The following is a 20363-nucleotide window of genomic DNA, read 5'->3' as shown; positions in this document are numbered from 1 at the left end:
TTGATTCTTTGTTTTCTTGAACCCTCAACCATGACTTTTGGTATGAATTTTTACCTTGCCTTAGAAAGTAGGGAGTATTCACATGATGATGTGGTTGAATTCAAGTTGGGGAGAGAAATGGTTGTGTACTTATTTGGTTGTTGCTATGAGGTTGAAAAGAAAGAAAAAAAAAAAAGTGAAAAGAAAAGAAAAAAAAGTGAAAAAGTTTTGAAAAAAGAAAAAGAAAAGATAAGTGAATAAATGTGCTAATAAGTATTGTGATTGGTTTGAGAAACTTGTGGTTATGGAAGAAGTTTAATAGAGGTTTTGTTGTTTGAATCTTTGGTGGATTGATCACTCCCTTAGGTTTAGGCAAGTTTTTGTTTCAATTAGCCTTAGGACATATCCCTTGTTTGTTAACCAAGTCACATTACAACCTTGAAAAGTCCTTGTGATTCTTGCTTTTGTATCTTCAATGTGATTTTTGGATGAATGCATAATTTAATCTTTAGTTTGCAAGATTGTTGGATGAGTGTTAAAAGTCCTTCACCTTTGTGTGTTCTTCATCCATTGATGAATTTTTGCTAGGTTTGATTCATGATGTGAGCATGTATTGTGTTAGAATGTTTTGTATGCTTTTTGTGCTTAGGATTCGTTTCGTTTACATGTTGTTGTTGTAGGATAGTGGTAAGTATTTACTTTGTTTATACGTTTTTGTATTGAGCCATACATTTGTTTTTGGTTTTTCTAAACTTGTTGATTCACAATTCTTTGGTTTATTACTTTTGATTCTTTAATGTATTTGACATTGTTTGAGGACAAACAAAGTTTCAAGTTGGGGAGAGTTTGATAAGTGTCAAAATGTCGATATTTTGAGTATATATTTGTGGCACTTATCGATTCTATTCTTATGATTTTTGTAATAAAATCCTAACTTTTGTGTAAATATGTGCATACTTGTGTTTTTGATTCATTTTTATACCAATTAATAGTTTTCCATTCATTTTATAGGTATTCATGCATCTTTGGAGCATTGAGTAATAAAGACCAAAGGCTAAGATTCAAGAATGCAAATTCTACCAATTCATCAAAGAATAAGGCTCAAAATAAGGATGACCAAAATCATCATTTTGGTTTCCATTCATTCATTATTGGATAAAGCATTGAATAAGCTTTCCAACGCTTCGAACCGGGCGCAATTCGGAGTTACGGTTCTCGAGTTATGGCGAAAACAAAATCTGATTTTTAGCAGACTCCGCTGAGCGGAGCTCCAGCGGAGCAAATCAGCGTCTGGATGCAATTTTGAGTCCGCTAAGCGGACCTGCTAAGACAACAGCTCGTTAAAAGGGGCAAAAATCACATTTTTAGGTTATGGGTTGGGTATTTTTGAGTCCCAACACCATCAACTTCATTCTTAGATCAAAATTAGCCTAGAAAACAACTTCGGAGGTTGCATAAGGATGATCGGGGGTGGATTGAGTGTCGAACGGAGCTGACAAACCGGGAGATCTTCGGTTCATTTCTCTTCTTCTTTGTGTATTTCTCTTTGGTTGGGTTTGTTTGTATATTTACTTGAATCTTATGTATATTTACCGATTATAATGTTATATTTAACTTACTTTACAAATCTGTGTTGATGTTGTTCTGGATTTTTGCTCTATGCTGGGGATTTGGGGTGCTTTGGAGATAAACTTCTTGAATCCTTATCTAGGATGATTATCTGTTGGTTCTGAACTCTAGAGATAGATTTAGAGCTAGCATTCACCGTTTGTATCTGTTCTTAATGCTTTTGTGTTTGAGCGACGCGCGAGAGATCGCCGACGCGAGAATACGGATGTTCTCACGACTTCGCGTTAGAGATAACCTTAGTTGTGAGATGATCTCGTTTGTGCTCCAGAGATGGACACTTATGTGAGAGATACGTGATGACATAGATGAGTATCGTAGGTTGAGTATAATGGGTTGGTAAGTGTATGTTTGTAAAGAGTGAATATATTTACATTCCTGGTAAGTTATTTCTCTTCTAAGAATGTGTTTATTCTTTTCCTGTCTATATCTTTGTTTACTTTTTGCTCATTCAAATCCAAAGTTCGAAACCGTAGAAACTGTTGAATGGCATCTCTCCATCTCTGAGGACGATAATTACCGGATCAATATTTCCAAATCTTGTTTGTTGCTTGCCCTATACTGCAATTCAACAGTACTCTGGAATTTAATCTGAGTTATTTGATTGTGGTTATATTCTGTTTGTCTAGAAGCCCTTGGAGTTTACTCCAAGGTATTGGGTTATTTCTCTTTGTTTATGCAGGTGGTTCTTTGAAAGTCCTTGATGGTTAATTCCAAGGCATTATGATAAGTAATTCATCTGTACACAGTCGTTACTCTGCCCGATTTTTGTCAAGAGCTTATGATGTATTAAAAAGTCTTGGTGCAAGTTATGTTTGAAGATATCAAGTGCATCTGGATCCCCAATTGGTATTATATTTGCTTGCTTATGGTAGTCCAAAGGATGGGAAATCTACATTGACTCTTTAATGTCAAGTGTTGGCTTCTTGTTCGGTTAGATCGTTCTTTTCCTTATCTTTTATTTTATGCTCTAGGATAGTCCCTTCATCTTCTTCCTCCTTCTTAGATTTTCAAAATCTTCTCCCTTTTCCAAAACCTTCTTATGTTTGCAAACTCTTTTCAAACTCTTTCTTTTAAAATATCTCTTGCCCTTAGTGGCTTTTCTTTCAAAGTTTAGACATGATTAATTGTTGTGGTGAGATATAAAATCCCCAAGAGTCTTGATATTGATTGATATGAAAGAACCTTTTCCACTTGAAAGAGTTAGTGGCATACTTGTTGATTTTATCCAATTTGGAGCACTTCTTTCATTTGTGATGCAAAGGGTCCGTTTGTTCTCATGTTCAAGATAATTGGCTGAGTATTATCTTCTACGATGATAAAGTGTCTATCCAGTTTTAAAACCTTTTTACCCTTAAGTGGATCTATATTAGCTCTAACTTCTCCATTGCACCGAGGAGGTATGTAGGCACAAGATGTAATGTCTTGCCGAGCTTATTTTAAAAAAATCAAACAAACCCTTTTCTTCACACAACATTCTCTTTTTACACAGATTTTCAAAAAGGTTCCTATAGAATATCATAGATATGAGGGGTGATAACACCTTCCCATTAAATAATCAACACCTGTACCTAAGATCTATTTTTTGTTGTTTTTGTTTTAAAAACTTCTTTTTGGGTTCATTTCGCTCTTTGTCCATTTCCTTTGGAAACACTAAAGCGCGGCGGCGAATTTCTCTGAAATAATGAGTCAAGTCAATCCAATGGCTTTGATCTCAAATTTTCCCCGCTATAGTTATCCCTATCAAAAGTCATCAATGGCAAAGGATTTCGTCTAACTTAAGAGTAGGAGGGCCATAAGTCCTAATATCTTCCAATAATAGGTACTCCACCCAATGTCCCACCATCAACGATGAGTTTCTCCTTTAAAATTCTCTTTCCTATAAACCATAGAGAAGCAAACAAATGAAGAAGGAAAGAAAAGTTTTGAAATGTTACCTTAAAATAGATGAACCTGAAAACTTGCATGATGAGCCTCCACAAAAACTGGTGGCGCGAATGAGTTGAAATAATAACCAACTAAAGGATATTGATAAAGATGAAAGAAATTGTAAACATAGAATAAAAATTCTCATAGACCACAAGTAATGAAATATGAAAACGTAACCTCATGGCTCCCATATATTATCCAAAGACAACCATATGATCCACAATAATAGATATTTAAAAGCATGAATCACACAACTAACAATCGAGAACTTACTTTGAACTACTCATAATAATAAAGTACCCTAGTATATGAGGACATCATTACTTCCAGACGTAGGCCCACATGTCGATATTCCCCCATTAAAGGTTTTTATACACGATGTGTATATTTAATGTGTTTGTTCCCAATGTTATTGGTGCCTGATCGAAAATCTTCTACTTCTTTTTGCCAGAAGCCGGAAAAAATACATACATGACAAGCCTTCATTCTACAAGTGTGAACAAGGGCTTAGCATTTGACAATTATGGGATGCTCTCAAGGCCCACAACGGAAGGTCAAACAACAAGTATCACACGTAAAGGTGTGTCGGACCAGTAAGACCTCACCCTAGTTAAGGATACTTGATTCTGGCCTCCAACACACTTTCCACTATTGGATTTAATTAGACGGTCACCGGCATAAGACACCAAATCTAATGGAGACGGTTTTGACTATTTGTCTTATATAAAACACAACACATGTCATTTCATGTATTCTCTCATTCACACACTCAAACTACCCTCTCATTCATTCACTAACTTGAATGTTAGAGTGTTAATCTTGCATGTCCACTCCCGTTCTACCATAGTGGAAGCTCACTCCATTGCATTTGAACTCAAATGCATTCAATCTCCACAAATTTTCGGCTCCAAACAGAACATATTCAATTAAAAACTGCTTGTATTCTTCATGGATAAAAACCTGTCTTATATTCAATTTTTTTTTATATAAAATTTTCATTCAAATTTGTATATGTTTTCTAAATGTTTTAAATCAAAATAATATTGAAAATGTTTTAAATATTAATTTCTTAAGCATTTTAAATTTTAAATATGTATTTTAATTTTAAGAACATATTTTTAAGCTCCAAAAAATATCCTCCACTGCCAACTTTTTATTTTTAGAGATGTTTTCTTGCTATTTACGCAAGTTTAAGTTGTTCTTACTTAAAATTAAATTTATAACAATGTAAGAGTAAAAATTGCAATAAAAGTCAGATTAAAACACGCCATTAAACATTAAACTCACATCAAGACGCTGACAAATATCATTTCTAAACTTGAGTTTATGTTTAAACAATTTCTATGGGGGGTTGTTAGGAAAAGAGAAAAATAAACTGGATGAAGTAGGAGAATGTGTGTAGGCCGGTCGAAGAAGGGGGTTTGGGAATTAGAGACATAAGGTTTTTCAACATAGCTATATTAGGTAATTGGGAGTGTAAAGTCAAATCGGAGAGAAAATGTTTATGGTATAAAGCTTTAGTGAATAGATACGGTTTGAACAACGGGGGAATGAACTTGGAACCGAACGATACCTCAAACTTGTGGAAGAACATATGTCAAATTAATATAGGTAGGTTTCTCACAAAATATGAGTATTCAGTGAAAGAGGTTTATAAGAACATATCATCAATCGACCAATCTTTAACTGATCACTTGTGGGCAAAGGTTTGGAATAGGGCAATTCCATTAAAATTGGCGTGTATGGTATGGAGAATGATGCAAAACAGAATCCCTACTAAAGATAACTTAGATAATAGGGGTGTTATAGGCTAGGGGAAGATTGGGTGTTCGAGAGAGTGCGGGGGAGAGGAGTCAGTATCTCACATATTTTTTTTATTTGCAAGTGCATGGGGGTCCATATGCAAGTGGATTAGAGTTCAGCCGGTTCTGCACAACGACGGGTGGAAGCACTTGGATCAGTTTGAAAGGCTGTTAGGAAGAGGTAAATTGTTGTCTGAAGGTGAAGAAAACACTTAGAAGGGGGGGGGGGTTGAATAAGTGGTTCTTTAAAAACTTGATGAAGGAAAGATAGATAGAACATAATTATTTTTATCATGGTTCACCTTCTCAATAAGGCTACCTCTAGTCCACCCTCAACAAGGTGATTTGCCTCTCAATAGAGGTCTTAATCCACTATAATCAGAATTTGATTACACTTGCATGGCTAACTGTCGTGACTCACAATACAATGCACGAGCCAAACTGCTGGTGACTAACAACTCTGTGCAAACCAACTGTTTGTGACTAACCAACTTCTAAGACTCAACTAGTCCTAGACTTCTTGAGACTCCTGACCCAGCTGGTCTCTCAAGGACTTAGTTACCACGTAACTTCTGCTGATAGTATATAGTATTGCTTCTAGAAAGCTCTAATCACAACTGTGATATTTCACTAAGGTTAAGTACAGAGTAATGAACTCATAATATGGATATGAGAATTTTTGCTACAGAGAGTTTTTCTTCACACTTGATGATATTTCAAAGTTGCAGTTTTCTTGTGTGTTCTTTCTTGTTTTCTTCTTTTTCACGAGTTGTCTCTGTTATTTTCCTCAAACGATCATAAGTATATATAGCTTGAAATTTTTTGACCGTTATCTTCAAAGCTTATATGCAACATTAAATGGTTTGCGTGTTGTCTTTGCTTTTGTTTTCTCCAAGGATTTACATGTGGATAACTTCTTCAATCAACCTTGGGAATTTCGCTTTTGGAGTGTTGCAGCCGTTTTGCTAATGATTATGTCTTTAACGTTTTAATTTGAATCAATCTTCGTGATCTCTTGTCAGCCTTTGTTCTTCAACTTCTGTTGTGGATGTGTTCAAGGTGTTTTGGTGCAGTACCAGAAGTTGCTTTCAACGGTATTATTTTGAATCATTCCTTATGATCTTCTATTCAGCCTTGTTCTTCAACTTCTGTTGTAGATATGTTTGCAGCGTTCTGCTGCAGTATCAGAAGTTGCCTCATGACTTGAGTTGCGTTTCTCCAGCTTCTCATAAGTGCCAAGTTCTGACTGCGTTGGTACATCTTCTGAAATCAACAGTATAGAATTAGAGTACCATGTTTGCTTATACAAAATTTATTTGTTTGTTATCATCAAAACACTTAAATGTGATTAGAACTAAACTATGTTCTAACACTGTCAAAGAAATTTTTGGTAATTTAGTTCGCGTGCGTGTGGAGCATTTGAAAATCAAAGAATGGAAAAGTCTTCTGAAATGACGAAATTCGCGTTGATAAAATAGTAGAAAAGACAAAAATATTGGCATGGAAATGGCTCAGAATAAAATCAAATCTTATTTCAGATGATATTGGTGTGTGGTGCTTGAATCCCGTTGCGTGCCTCGGAATCGTTATCGAATAATCGCATCGCAGGTACTCACGTGAATTGGGGCTTGTCTCCTAAAATTCTGTGACAGTTTAATGGGATTTAGCATTCTGCGCTAGTTTTGCTTCATGGAGTTGTGTTTTTGTTGGTGGACTGAGGTGTTGAGAATCTCGGTAAGCTTTTTCAAGATTTGGAGCAGGTGTGGAGTGGTGTGTATTGTTTTGGAGTGTTCCGATGCTGAATTTCAGACAGTTTTCTAAGGATTGGAGCTATCCGAAATGGGACTTGGCTTAATTTATTTGATATAGTCTTATGATGGGTACTGTGATTTATGTTTAGATCTGCTTTTTAAGCTTGTTGTTAGTAAATGTGTGTTTGGATTGGCAGTGGACATAATTGATTCTAGCATAATTGAGTTTTCTAGAATTGATTTAATCAGAATTGAGTTTAGTATAATTGATTTATGTTTGGATATTTAAAAATGAGTTGAATAAAAAATTACAGTATAAAAATCATCCAAAATCAATTCTGGAGGCAGAAGTTATAAATTCTAGCTTCAAATAGAATCAATTCTACTTTTGTCTAACCAAACATCTTAAAATCACTCATAATCAATTTTACACCTCTAAAATTGCTTTTAACTTTTTCAAAAGACAAACCAAAAACATACTCTTAATATTTGCATCAAAGGCCATGATTTTGATTCAATTTCTGTTTATATACACTAAAAAAGAATCTTGAAATGAGCATCATTAAATTTGCAGGAAGGTTCTTTATAAAACCTAGGGGTGGCAAAATGGATGAATTGGATGGATATGGATTGGATTGTTAATGGATGGATCAAAACAATCCATTAATCCATTAACAATCCACTAACATAACCTTTAAAAAATCCAATCCAATCCATCCATTAAGGATAAAATCCAATCCAATCCATCCATTAACATCTTTTTATTGGATGGATATCCATCCATCCACTAAACTAATTAAAATATTTTAATTATTTTATAAATTTTAGAAAATCTTTTTTTTTTAAATTTCTTTAAAATAGTTTTTTCTTAACTGCATATTTTTTTAAATTAATCTTTCAATACACTTTTTATTAATTTTACAATGCACCTTCTTTAATCTCTAAAACATGGATTGATAAAATCTTTTTTTCTGCCCCACTGGCCACTGCTCACAGTTTAAAGGGTCTGACACATTTAATACTTAAACTTTAAATTGTACTGTATTGATTAAATTAAAATATCTAGATAATGTTGCTTTTTATTAAATATATTTTTATTTCGTTTGCAAATAAAAAGAGATTTGTTATAAGAAACTTAAAAATATTTGCTTGTAGTTGAGTTTATCGGGTCCATGTTTTAAGTAATTACACTGATTTGTGTTTTCGTATTGATTTAAATATTTTAAACTTAAAATTCTATTGCATGAAATTATAAAAATAACTTGATATATTCAGATTTTATATTTTGCAAAACACATGATAAGGTGGCTAAGATCAAAGATATTTTGTAAAAGTAACAAAATTCAACATTTATATACAGTAATTATATACAAATTATAATGTTTATTTTAAAATGAATTGTGATGTTATTATATTAAAATACTGAACCAGCACCGTATGATATAACTCATTTCTCTTCAAAATAAGATTTAGTTTTGTTGCTCATTCATCTTCTTATAGGGAATCCAACAAAACAAAAAGTAGTGAACATGTTTGATACTGTTTTAATTTTAACTGATATATATATATATATATATATATATATATATATATATATATATATATATATATATATATATATATATATTTGAGAGAGATTTATAAATTTTTTAAAAAATTAATTAACTTTTTTTGACAAAAATACATATTTATTATTTAAAAATAAAAACTATCAATTAGTTTTAAAATAAAACATTAGATAATCCAATGGATTTTTAAACTTTGTTGGATGGATTGGATCCATCCATAACTTTAAATGGATGGATTGGATTCAATCCATTAACTATTTTTTTTTATAATGGATGGATTGGATGGATAATTTAGTGGATGGATTGGATGGATTTTACTCTAATGGATTTCATTGCCACCCCTAATAAAACCGTATACCTTTATATATTAATTTAATGTGAATAATATTTTAAAATAAAAAGAAATATTCATATTTATTAAACTTGGACACTGTTCATCTTTTTCTAAATACTATAATTCATCTTTTTATCAGAAACTTTTAGTTTCAGCTTAATCTAAAATTATAAAATGACAAACACTTAAAAACTTACCTCTAATCTACACGGACAAATATAAATTAAAAAAAACAACTCATGATGGCATTGAAAAAAATAATTACATAGATGAAAATCAGACAAATTTGCTGAATGACAAAAGTTAAAATACATTTAATCCTAAATATTAATTAGAAAACGTGCTAGGGTGAAAAATTGGTCTCCCTCACTCTAAAAACATTGAAAATTCTTTCGCAAATGACTAGCAACAACCATATGGGTCACTTGACTAGTGTTAACGTTACTAAAAACAAACAAACATACTTTTTATTTTATTTTCATATGATAGATCATATGGTACACGAAAACGGTGCGATTTAACATTTTGTTTTATGAACAAAGTCACACACTAGAGAAAGATAACAAGTCAATGTGATGGCAAAATTGATGAGGCAGAAGCTGTAGATTTCACTAGATGGGTGACTGCAAATGAAAGGATACCCTATAAATTTGTCCACATAGGAGACTGACATTCCACGTTACTAGGCAGGGGCCCCTTACAATTAAAATTCAGCCATACCCTTATGCTCTCTCTATTTAAGAATTATTACTAGTTCTTTTAAATTATTTATATTATTAATGGTGTTTGCATGTGAGTTGTTATTTATATTATTAATGCTGGTTTACGTGTGAGTTGAATGTTTCATTAAAATTTCTGTCTAACGATTTTTTATATGATTTGTAAGATGAGAAATATCATTATATATAAATGATTTTCAGACTTTATCTTTAATTAATATAGAATTTGTTAGAATTATATTTAAAATTTAAAAAACTTCGAATTAATTTTGAAAAACAAGAATCAATTCTTTTGGTTGATTTTGTCTTTTGTTCTTCATTCTTCACCCGAGTGAATCAACCACACATTGGTTGCAAGATGATTCCTCTACAGAATGATTATGAGAGAAAAAAAAGATGAATTGGAGAAGAAAAGAAAAATTAGGGTTTGAGAAAAAAAAGAGAAAATTGGTAAGAAAATTGGTCGCCATGTAGAGTGGGGTGGATAAGAAAATTGGTGGTGCTAGCATGTTATTTTCACCGTTTGAAATAATTAAATGTCTTTTATTTTTCTTAAAAAAAATTGGTGGTGCTAGAATGTTATCCTCTCCTAAAAAAGCACAAAAATATCCTATCCTATCCAAATGTCTATAATTCAAAAAAGGCTATATGGTAAGGCAGCAACATTTCTAGACAAATTGGAAGAATATCACCGGCCTAGACCAGACTCAAAGATAAAAAACGTGCAGACACTGTTTGTCAAGTACATAATTCTAGTAGTAGTAATACATAAACATTCCGTTTCATAGAAGAAGACGGTACTTGTTAAAAACAACTTGAATTTAATTTATATATATCGACGATTACATTAATATTTAAAAAGTAATAATATATATGACTAGTCCTTTTTCACATCAACAAACTTAATTCATATTATTGAATAAAAGTGTTTCGAGCACTAGGATATAATTAACGGTGTTACGCCTAGACTAAAAATTGACCGTCTTTGTTATCGAATGAGTAATCATATTCACTTGACGCTTAATAAACTTTACTTTAAAGTTGAGAAAAGAGAGTAACAAATGCTTAATAGACATAACAATAAGATTAAACTCAAAGTTAGCAATATTCCTAGAATGGATGACTTGAATCACTGTTTGAGAGTCGCTTTCGAACTTCACACAAATCAAATTTATCTCGATAGCGCTAAGAATAGCTTCTTTTAAAGCCATAGCTTCCGCCTCTATGATAGAAAAGAGACCGAAATCCCTAGCTACTCCAACAATAATAAAGTCACATGTATAATGTATTATTGCAAAAACACCCCTTATTAGTGATTCTAAGGAGATTGTTGAATCCCACGTTTGATATCATTTATTAAATTTTAATTCTAAAATAATTTTTAATTAAAATTTATAATGAGACTTTAAGTCAAATTTTAATTTTAATAGTTAATTATTATAATTATTTTAATTTAGGATCCATTTTTTTATTTGTCCAGGGCTTCTAAAAAGTCGGGACCGATCCTGATTATTTAAGGTTGGCCATTATTAACCTCTGAAGTTTCATGAGCCAATAAATGATTGTAATGCAATGATTGTGTAACAAAATTTACATTGATAATGCATATAATTAATCTCAGACAACTTAATGCTAGAAAATAAAAAATTTAACATATTTTGAACCTTTGTATTAATTTAATTAATTTAATTAATTTCTTCTTTAATAAATATTTTGTTAATCAATTTAGAGAAAAAGGGATATGCACTGTTTTTACATTGTCAACCAATCATAACCATGTATTCAATTAAAACACAATTTTAATTTAAAAAGACTAATATGACATGATAAGTGTAAGGATTTTGATTATATGTATGTGTAAAGTTAGTTTATCCTGTCAGTAGACTACCTTTAAACTCATCAATTTAACTCATTTTATTAATTCTTAATTTTAAATGTTTTAAGTGAAATAATATTCTTAAATGTCTATCATAAACTTTATTATTATTATTATTTTAATTTTAACTATTTAATTTTTTAAGAATTTTACACTTTGGAAATTGAAGGTCTACTAATTATAATTATAATGGTATACCATCATCAACACCTAATTTGTTTTTACCTATCTTCATCTACATTAATCGTTCGTCCAAACTTCAAAAAATTTAAAATGGTTAAAATTAATACCAAAATAAAAACCAAATTTGTTATCTCAAAGAAACACAGGTTATTATGAGAAATGAGAACAATGAATCACGACCATTAAATTTTAATTTTTAGATTTTAAAGAACTGAATTGGTTTCTCTTTCTATGTTGATTTAAAATAAATATTAAGGATCATAGAAAGAGAAACCAATCTAGTCCAAAAGTAAGTGTAGAAGAGTTACTCCAAATTTTAACCATTAATTTTTTATTAATTTAACTATTTTAATTAATTTTTATACTTAAATAGTGTTTTCGTCCTTGTAAGTTAGCGTGTTTTTGGTTTTAGTCCCTGAATCTTTTATTGGGTCCAAGTCTTCATATGTTCAATTCTTGTTGGATACAGTCCTCGTTGTAAATGGAATGTTAAAAAAAGGTGAGTTGGCAGACGGTGATGACCTGGATAGTGTTGTATCATTTTTTATTTTATTTTCATTAACACGTGTGGAATTGTTCTCTTTATAGTTTATTAAATATGGACTAAATTAAAAAATATATATTACATTTGATGTTCTTCTCATTCACTCTCATCATGTTCAAGTACTGTCTTCTTCTTCGTTGCACCGTCTTCTTCCATTCATCCATGGCTTCTTATTCGTATATCAACTCTTATCACGTTCAAGCACCGATTTGTGGTTGCAATAGAAGCATGAAAATTTTCATGTCATACTCTGTTGAAAACCCTAAAAGAAGATTTTGGAAGTGTTAAAATGCAGGGTTAATGGATGGTTGCAAGTTATTCCTTTGGGATGATGAGCTTGAAAAAAATCTAACTAATGATGTTAGAAGTTCAATTAGGTGCAACTGCTCGGATATGTTGAAGGATTTAGGGTCCACTATTAAGGACATTGAGATTGGCAAAAAGGCAGAGATGAAGATTAAGTGGGAGAAGGAGAAGAGAAAGGCGACTCTGTTGAAGCTTTTGTTGGTTGGGTCATAGGGGTTCTTTATACGAGAAACACATCACTTCTCTACAACTTATCCCGACCAACATCAGGGAGGTTATCGATATTGTTATACAAGAATAGTTGACGTCACCTGTGGGAAAAGGTAAAACTTTCCTACTCACTCATTAAAATTGCAAATAGACGTAGCTTAAACCGCCAGGAAAGGATTCTCCCAAACTCATATGCCTTCAAGGTTCTACATTGATTTACATAATGCTTTCAATCTAGATTTCCATTTAGTACCAGACATTTTCTCCCCACAGCTCACCCAATAAACATACTAGGGTGCCTTCTCTAATACCAATTGAAATTCTGACACATTTAAAACATGTTAATACTGATGTCCCAACATCAGAACACAATGCCAGGACAGATATTACAACATCTACTGACTGACAGAATACAATAAAACATACACTAAAATATGCAAAAAGAAATTGCAGAATGGTAAATCACATAGTCAATTATTAACCCAGTTCGGTGCAACATCACCTACTATAAGGGCTACCAAGCTAGGAAGGAAATTCATTATGATAGTATTAGTCAAAGCCTAAAAAATTCCATTTTACAAACTTATAGCCTAATCACTACCTTGTGAAACTTCTACTTAGAACCCTCTAGATATGAGATCCCCGTCTCACTTCCTACATCTAATCACCTCAATGATAAACTATTCAAAAACTAGTGACAAAATATCAGAAGATTACACTTCCAATAAACAATACTTAGTCTTTCTTAAAATATTTAACTAATAACAATACTTAACTCTTTGCTTAAAAGCTCATAAGTGAGAATAATAAGTTGACAAACATTCAAGTAACAATCAGTTTACCTCAATTTATCAAAAGATACATGGGTGACTTACAAAAACACAAGAGACTCTCAAAACCTAAGACTCTAAACTTCCCCTAATTTTATAATTTTGAAAAGAATTTATTACATTAGGTTTAGGGTTCTCTTTAAAGACTATTCAGCAGTCCATAGGCTTCGAAAATCTTCACCCAGATATTACTTGATCCACAAGCTGAGAGCTGCACCAATTATGCAGAAAATCTCCTTAAATCTTAGAACACAACATTAAGCTTCCTAAATTGTCTTAACACCCAGTTTTAGAAACTTATGTACAATTGGAGATCAAATCACTTATTGTAGATTAAATATTCTTGAACTGCAAAAATAATTGAGATATATCTAAAAGGAATCTCATAAAACCAAATCAAATTTGTCAAGAATTAAAATAGCCTGTACTGATGTCCTGGTATAACATGTCACAATATATGTTAGAACATCTGTCTTCAATGAACCTGACCAACATGCTAGGGCATCTTCCATAACATCTTGATGTGAACCATATTTTGTCAAAATTGTTGTCAATCCTAAAACCATGGTACTAACATGTACCATTATCATTATGGACGTATGCATTAAGATCTGCTGCGTGTTTTCTTTAATAAGATTCAAAGTAAGACGATTCTTAAGACTCCTTATGAACTATGAATACGAAGGAAACCTAGTTTAAGGTATCTCCGTGTTTAGAGCTATCAAGAAAAAGTAAAGGTGTATAATCCATATGAAAAGGTATAGTTTTACTGTCTTAATCATAGTACGAGAATAATCGAGTCTGGTAATGCTTGGTTTATTAAAATATGGTCATCTCAATTGAAGTGAGAAATTACCTAAATTGGATATTATGAAGACTTTCGAAAATCTTCTTCACCAAAATAATCTCTTCATATTGGTGTCCATCTAATTGTGTTGTCGTCATACAACACAAATATACAACAAATATTTATTCATTTGAGCATGAACTTAACTTGAATTGATGAGGATTCAATCTCGTTCACACATGTCATGTAAAACCAAATAAGATTTTTAGGTACTTGCAAGGCATCAAAGATTATATGCTAAGATACAAAAGTTTGAATCATGTTGAAGTGGTTTTCTACTCAAATTTAAACCTTGAGAGATGTGTGGACTCAAGGAAATCTATATTTAGGTATGTTTTCTTCTAACTCGAGGAAAAATATCATGGAGATTGGAAAATAGTATATCATTGCTACTTCTACTATGGAGTAGTTTGAGGTCACAATTCAATCATTATGGTTGCGGAACTACATCTTAGGGCTTGGTATTGTCACCACAACAAATAACGCATCTAACGTCAGAAGCGAAATTCATTTTATCTCGGGAATAGAAGCTATGTAACTAAGATCGTCATAACAAGTAGCGCATTATAACCTCAGTGTTTAATGTATCACCCCAAATTCTACCCGAAATTATAATGCGGATAATATCAGAGTATTTTAAAATTTCAAACAACATATTGGGGTATCACATATCAACTTATAACTTCAACTTGTATTTTATTCAACAATGATACATAGCATTCGAATTAACAGTCAGCTATCATCTTATCTTAACTCAAACAACTTGGAAGTATAATAAGTACTTCATATTATTCAACTTGGATTAAACGGTTATAATAACAACAACTAAAAACATCGACAACATAGAAATAACGATATAAACGACCCCCCGAGTGCTACGTATCAGAGCGACACACCAACAGGACTTGATGAAGAAACACACTTCCACAGCTATACTTGAGTACATGCGCATTTCCCATGGTAGGGGAAACATCAGCAGAAAGGGTGAGATATCAAACTATATAAATAGGATCATGATAAATCATATATCAGGTAAAGAATATAAATGAATCACCGCTTCGCACAACATCAACGTAAACAACTCCAATAACATCATCAATGAATAGTCAAAATATCAACATATAAACATATTCGAAAAGTCATCATATACGCATATTCAGACAACTCAACGTATAAGTATCTTCAACAAGTCAACATATAATCATCAATATCATCATATAAGCATTTTCAGCAAGTCAACATATAAGCATCTATATTGTCATATAAGCACAACAATGCATAATCAACAACTCCAACCAACCACAACGGACAACGACTCAAATGCGACTCAGCTGTGCATATGCATGTGGTAGCATTAGAGTAAACTCCCAACACTATCAATTGCCAGTAATTTTGAGGCATAAGGAAAAGCCTACAACTTACAACACAGTAACATGTCAACATCACACCGTTCAACTTTATGTTATGCTATGCTATGGGGCATCATACAACAACCATGATTCGACAACGAAACAACGACATAACAACAACGGTCAAATATCAACATCACACCGTTCAATTTTATGTTATGCTATGCTATGCGACATCATACAACAACCACGATTCGACATTGAAACAACGACATAACAACAACAACAATAATAAAAACATTAACAACATCAACAACGGTCACATACGCACGTCATACCGTTCAACTTTAGCCAACGGCTCACAACACAACTTATCAATTCATAGCATCATATATACAATATCTAAATTCGCTAGAGTTTCCATAATAAGGCTATCCATATAACAATTCACAATATAATCATATTGGCAACCACGACATTATTCGCAACAAAGGCATCCAAACCTAAACTACCATTTTCGGTCAATTCGCAAAATAATCACAATATGTCAATATATCAAGTAAACCAATTCAACTTACAATTAATCTTTAACTAAATTAGATATCTTGTTAATTATCAAAACGACATCTTTGGCATAGCAATATATTATTCTTAACATAAATATTCAACCAAAACACAATTACAGTCAAATTCGCAAAATACCACAATTTACTAATAAACCGAACGATTTATCCAAGTTCAAGTATTTTCCAATCAAATAGACTAATTGAAATTAATTCAGCTATTAATTAAATCAACTAATTAATAATTATACTATATTAATTTCAATTCAATTATATTTCTATTCCATTAACTATCCAATATCCTAAAAATACTACTGCACACGACATATTGTTCTACTAGTAATCTTCTACTATTTTCAACTTATTAATTCTGCTGATTTTATTATAATTACCAACATCCTTTTAATGTGATTAATTACACCATATTCTATTAGTATAGTATTACCAAATGATGATACATACATATTAGAAATAGTTATAAACTAATATCTAAAAGGAGAGTTTAAATAAGTAATAAAAGAATAGTGTAGAACAGGACAAAGGAGGTGGGGACGGTCTTCTCCAAGTGGAGACCCCATCTCCATTTAAATTATATTTCTCAAATAATAATGGATGAAAATATGGAAACAAAGCCACATGAAAGGCTTTAATATATTAATTTGAAGGAAAATAAAACAGCATGAAACGAAAACAATAATACTGCCGCACGTCACCCACTTGGTGCCGGTCGTCCCTAGAGATATGCAGTGTCGGCCATTTTTAGGTGCGAGAAGCGTTGTAGCGCTGGGCCTCAATTTTGTGGGGGCCCAATATTTTGTATTATTCTTATATATATATATATATATATATATATATATATATATATATATATATATATATATATATATATATAAAATGAAAAAAATATTGTACAAGGAATGCAAGATGTAAAAATACAAAAGATGAACCGTTATTCTCCTTTCTTTTCCCTGTTTTCTACAGTAGCGTGTTAAAAAGAAAATCAAAACTTAAACCGTCAAACTCTAGTTTCTCCATAAAAAAGAAGCTTCTTGCCTCTATCAACAACGAAAACAAAGTGGTATTATTTTTTCCGCACCGTCGAAACTCGAAACCATAAGTTAACGACAACGTCGACAAGTTCAAATGAAGACGATGAATCGGCGACGGTGTGTAGTTGTGACTCAATAGTAAGTTTATTTATATATTTTTCTTTTATTTAGCAGAAAAATTTCAATAATCTACTGCTTTTCTTGTTTGTTGAAATTGAAATTAGCATGTGTTTTTTTAATCTTGTTTTTGTTTGTTAAAATTGAAATTAGCATATTGTTTGTGTTTTTTAAATCTTCTAGAATGTACTTGTATTTGTATTATGTTCATGTAACTTGTTACTTGTTTGTTGGTGTTTTGTATTTTTAATTAATTATTATGTATTGATCGATTTTTAATTGATGGTGAATGAAACTATGAAAGTGACTGAAAAAGTTAAATGTGTTTCCAATTTATTGAGTGTGTCGTTGGGTTAGTTCATAGTAGTTTCTAATTCTTCAAGTCTCTAATGTGTCAAACTTTACCATTAATAATAATTCTATTTCCATATGAAGAATAGTCATAGTAATAGACTAGTGGAAATATATATATGGATAGATGTTACAAAAACATATTTTGTTTAGTTTTTTTTAATTAATTTCTAATTCAAATAGACACACAAAAAACTGCCAATTTATTTAGTTTTTTTAATTAATTTTTAATTATTTGATTACTTATGATTCTCTTGCTTAATGAAATTTTTTTTCTTGCTAATAATATAATAATTTATTGTAGAAACACAATTTTGCTTGCTGGTAAATACTGTGGAATGGATCATCAACGAACATAGTACACATAGTGAAATATTCTAGGTTTTTTTACTATGCCTCTTAAGATGCCTCCTAAGAATAGAAAGTATGAATGTGGAAATGATAAGCGTAAGAAAAAGAGAAAAGTAGAAAAGTTAATTCAATCTCAAGCAGGAGCTCTTGATAAATTTTTAATAAAAGAACCAGAAGTTCCAAATGAAAGTCATGTTGAAAATGATAATGTTGATAATGTGCTTATTGAAAATGATAATATTGATAGTATGCCCATTGAAAATGTTGATCGTGTGCCCATTGAAAATGATAATATTGATAATGTGCCCATTGATGATGAAGTCAATAATGATGATGATAATCTTGAAGAAGTTAATAATGATGATGATAATGTTGATTATGATATATTTGATCAAAGAAATTGGAATCGCCTTCAACCTAAATTGATTGATTTATTAGTTGCGAAAGATCCTAAAAGAGATAATTCCATTATGAAGGGTCCTAAAGATAGTTTGAATAGACGTTTTACAGCTAATTTGTATACTAGAGCTTTAGTAAATGGAGAGATTTGTGATAGAGATTGACATGTTTATTCGAAAGAGCTTAATAGAGTATTTTGTTTTTGTTGTAAGGTTTTTAAAAATGGGACTAGTAGGGGACAATTAACAAATGAGGGTTATATTGATTGGTCACATGTTGGTGCAAGAATTAAAGAGCATGAGTTATGCATGGAACATGTTAAAAATATGACTACTTGGTACGAGTATCGTCAAAGGCTGCAAAAATTCCAAACTATTGATAAAACGACCCAAAGATTAATTGAGAAAGAAAAAGATCATTGGAAAAATGTTTTAAAAAGAGTTATTTCAATAGTGAAATTTCTTGCTAAACATGATTTGACATTTTGTGGTTCTAAGGAGAAATTGTATGAAGATAGCAATGGCAACTTTTTGGGTTTGATTGAAATGTTAGCTGAATTTGACCCGATCATCCAAGAACATGTTAGACGTGTTACAACGCAACAAGTTCACGTTCATTATCTTGGGCATAAAATTCAAAATGAGTTGATTTTACTACTTGGTTCTGCAATTAAAATTTAAATCATTAGAAGAATCAAACAAGCAAAGTATTTCTTTGTGATACTTGATTGTACTCGTGATATTAGTCACCAAGAGCAAATGTCCTTGATAATAATATATGTTGATATTTCTTCATCATCTGTTAGCATCGAGGAATCATTTTTAGGATTTTTTAATGTGAATGATACAATTGGTCAAGGGATTTTTGATGTTTTACAAAATTAATTGAAAGAACTTGGTCTCGACCTATTTGCTGTGAGAGGGCAGGGTTATGATAATGGGTCAAATATGAAAGGAAAACATCAAGGTGTACAAAAGAGATGTTTAGATATGAATCCGAGAGCTTTTTATACTCCTTGTGGTTGTCATAGTCTTACTTTGGCATTGTGTGATATGGCTAACTCTTGTAATAAAGCTAGGAACTTTTTTGGAGTTATTCAACGCATTTATACAATTTTTGCCAATTCTACTAAAAGATGGCAAATTTTAAAAGATAATGTAAAAGGGTTGACTCCAAAATCGTTGTCATCCACTTGTTGGGAGAGTCGTGTAGAAAGTGTCAAAGCTATAAGAACTCAAATGTTAGATTTTACAGAAGCTTTACTTGAAATGTCAGAAAATGATCTTGATCCTTAATAACAAAATGAAGCTAAATCCTTAGCAACAAATGAGCTTGGTGATTTTGAGTTTTTGATGGCTATAATTATTTGGTTTGAAATATTATCTGCAATTAATTCAGTTAGCAAGATTTTATAAGAAAAAGATATGCTTATTGATGTTGCTATGGAAAAAATAAAGGGATTGATTTCATGTTTTGAGGGATATAGAGAAACAGGTTTTTATAAGGCATTAGTTAACGCTAAGGAAATTGTGGTTGATTTGAATATCGCTCAATATTTCCTCAAAGGCGTATAATTAAAAGAAAAAGACAATTTGATGAGAATTTGAATACCCCGACAGTCGAGCTATCTGAAGAGGAATCTTTCAGGGTTAATTATTTTCTTTATCTTGTTGATCAAGC

At 31.6% G+C, this 20363-nt stretch overlaps 1 protein-coding gene across 1 annotated transcript; it reads left to right on the top strand.

Annotated features, from left to right (window-relative positions):
• The first annotated feature begins 18325 nt into the window (after nucleotides 1-18325).
• LOC131597467 (uncharacterized) lies at nucleotides 18326-18847 on the top strand. The gene has a single exon (XM_058870164.1). It carries the CDS (start codon nucleotides 18326-18328, stop codon nucleotides 18845-18847), a length of 522 nt encoding a protein of 173 aa, XP_058726147.1.
• Nucleotides 18848-20363: the final 1516 nt, after the last annotated feature.

The sequence above is a fragment of the Vicia villosa genome, linkage group LG4 (assembly GCF_029867415.1).
Source record: "Vicia villosa cultivar HV-30 ecotype Madison, WI linkage group LG4, Vvil1.0, whole genome shotgun sequence".
Classification (NCBI taxonomy): domain Eukaryota; kingdom Viridiplantae; phylum Streptophyta; class Magnoliopsida; order Fabales; family Fabaceae; genus Vicia; species Vicia villosa.
This window is presented reverse-complemented; position numbering and strand designations above follow the sequence as displayed.

Bases quoted from the DNA above. Each gene is read 5' to 3' on its own strand.
- LOC131597467 (XM_058870164.1), top strand. From the start codon at position 18,326: ATGCCTCTTAAGATGCCTCCTAAGAATAGAAAGTATGAATGTGGAAAT.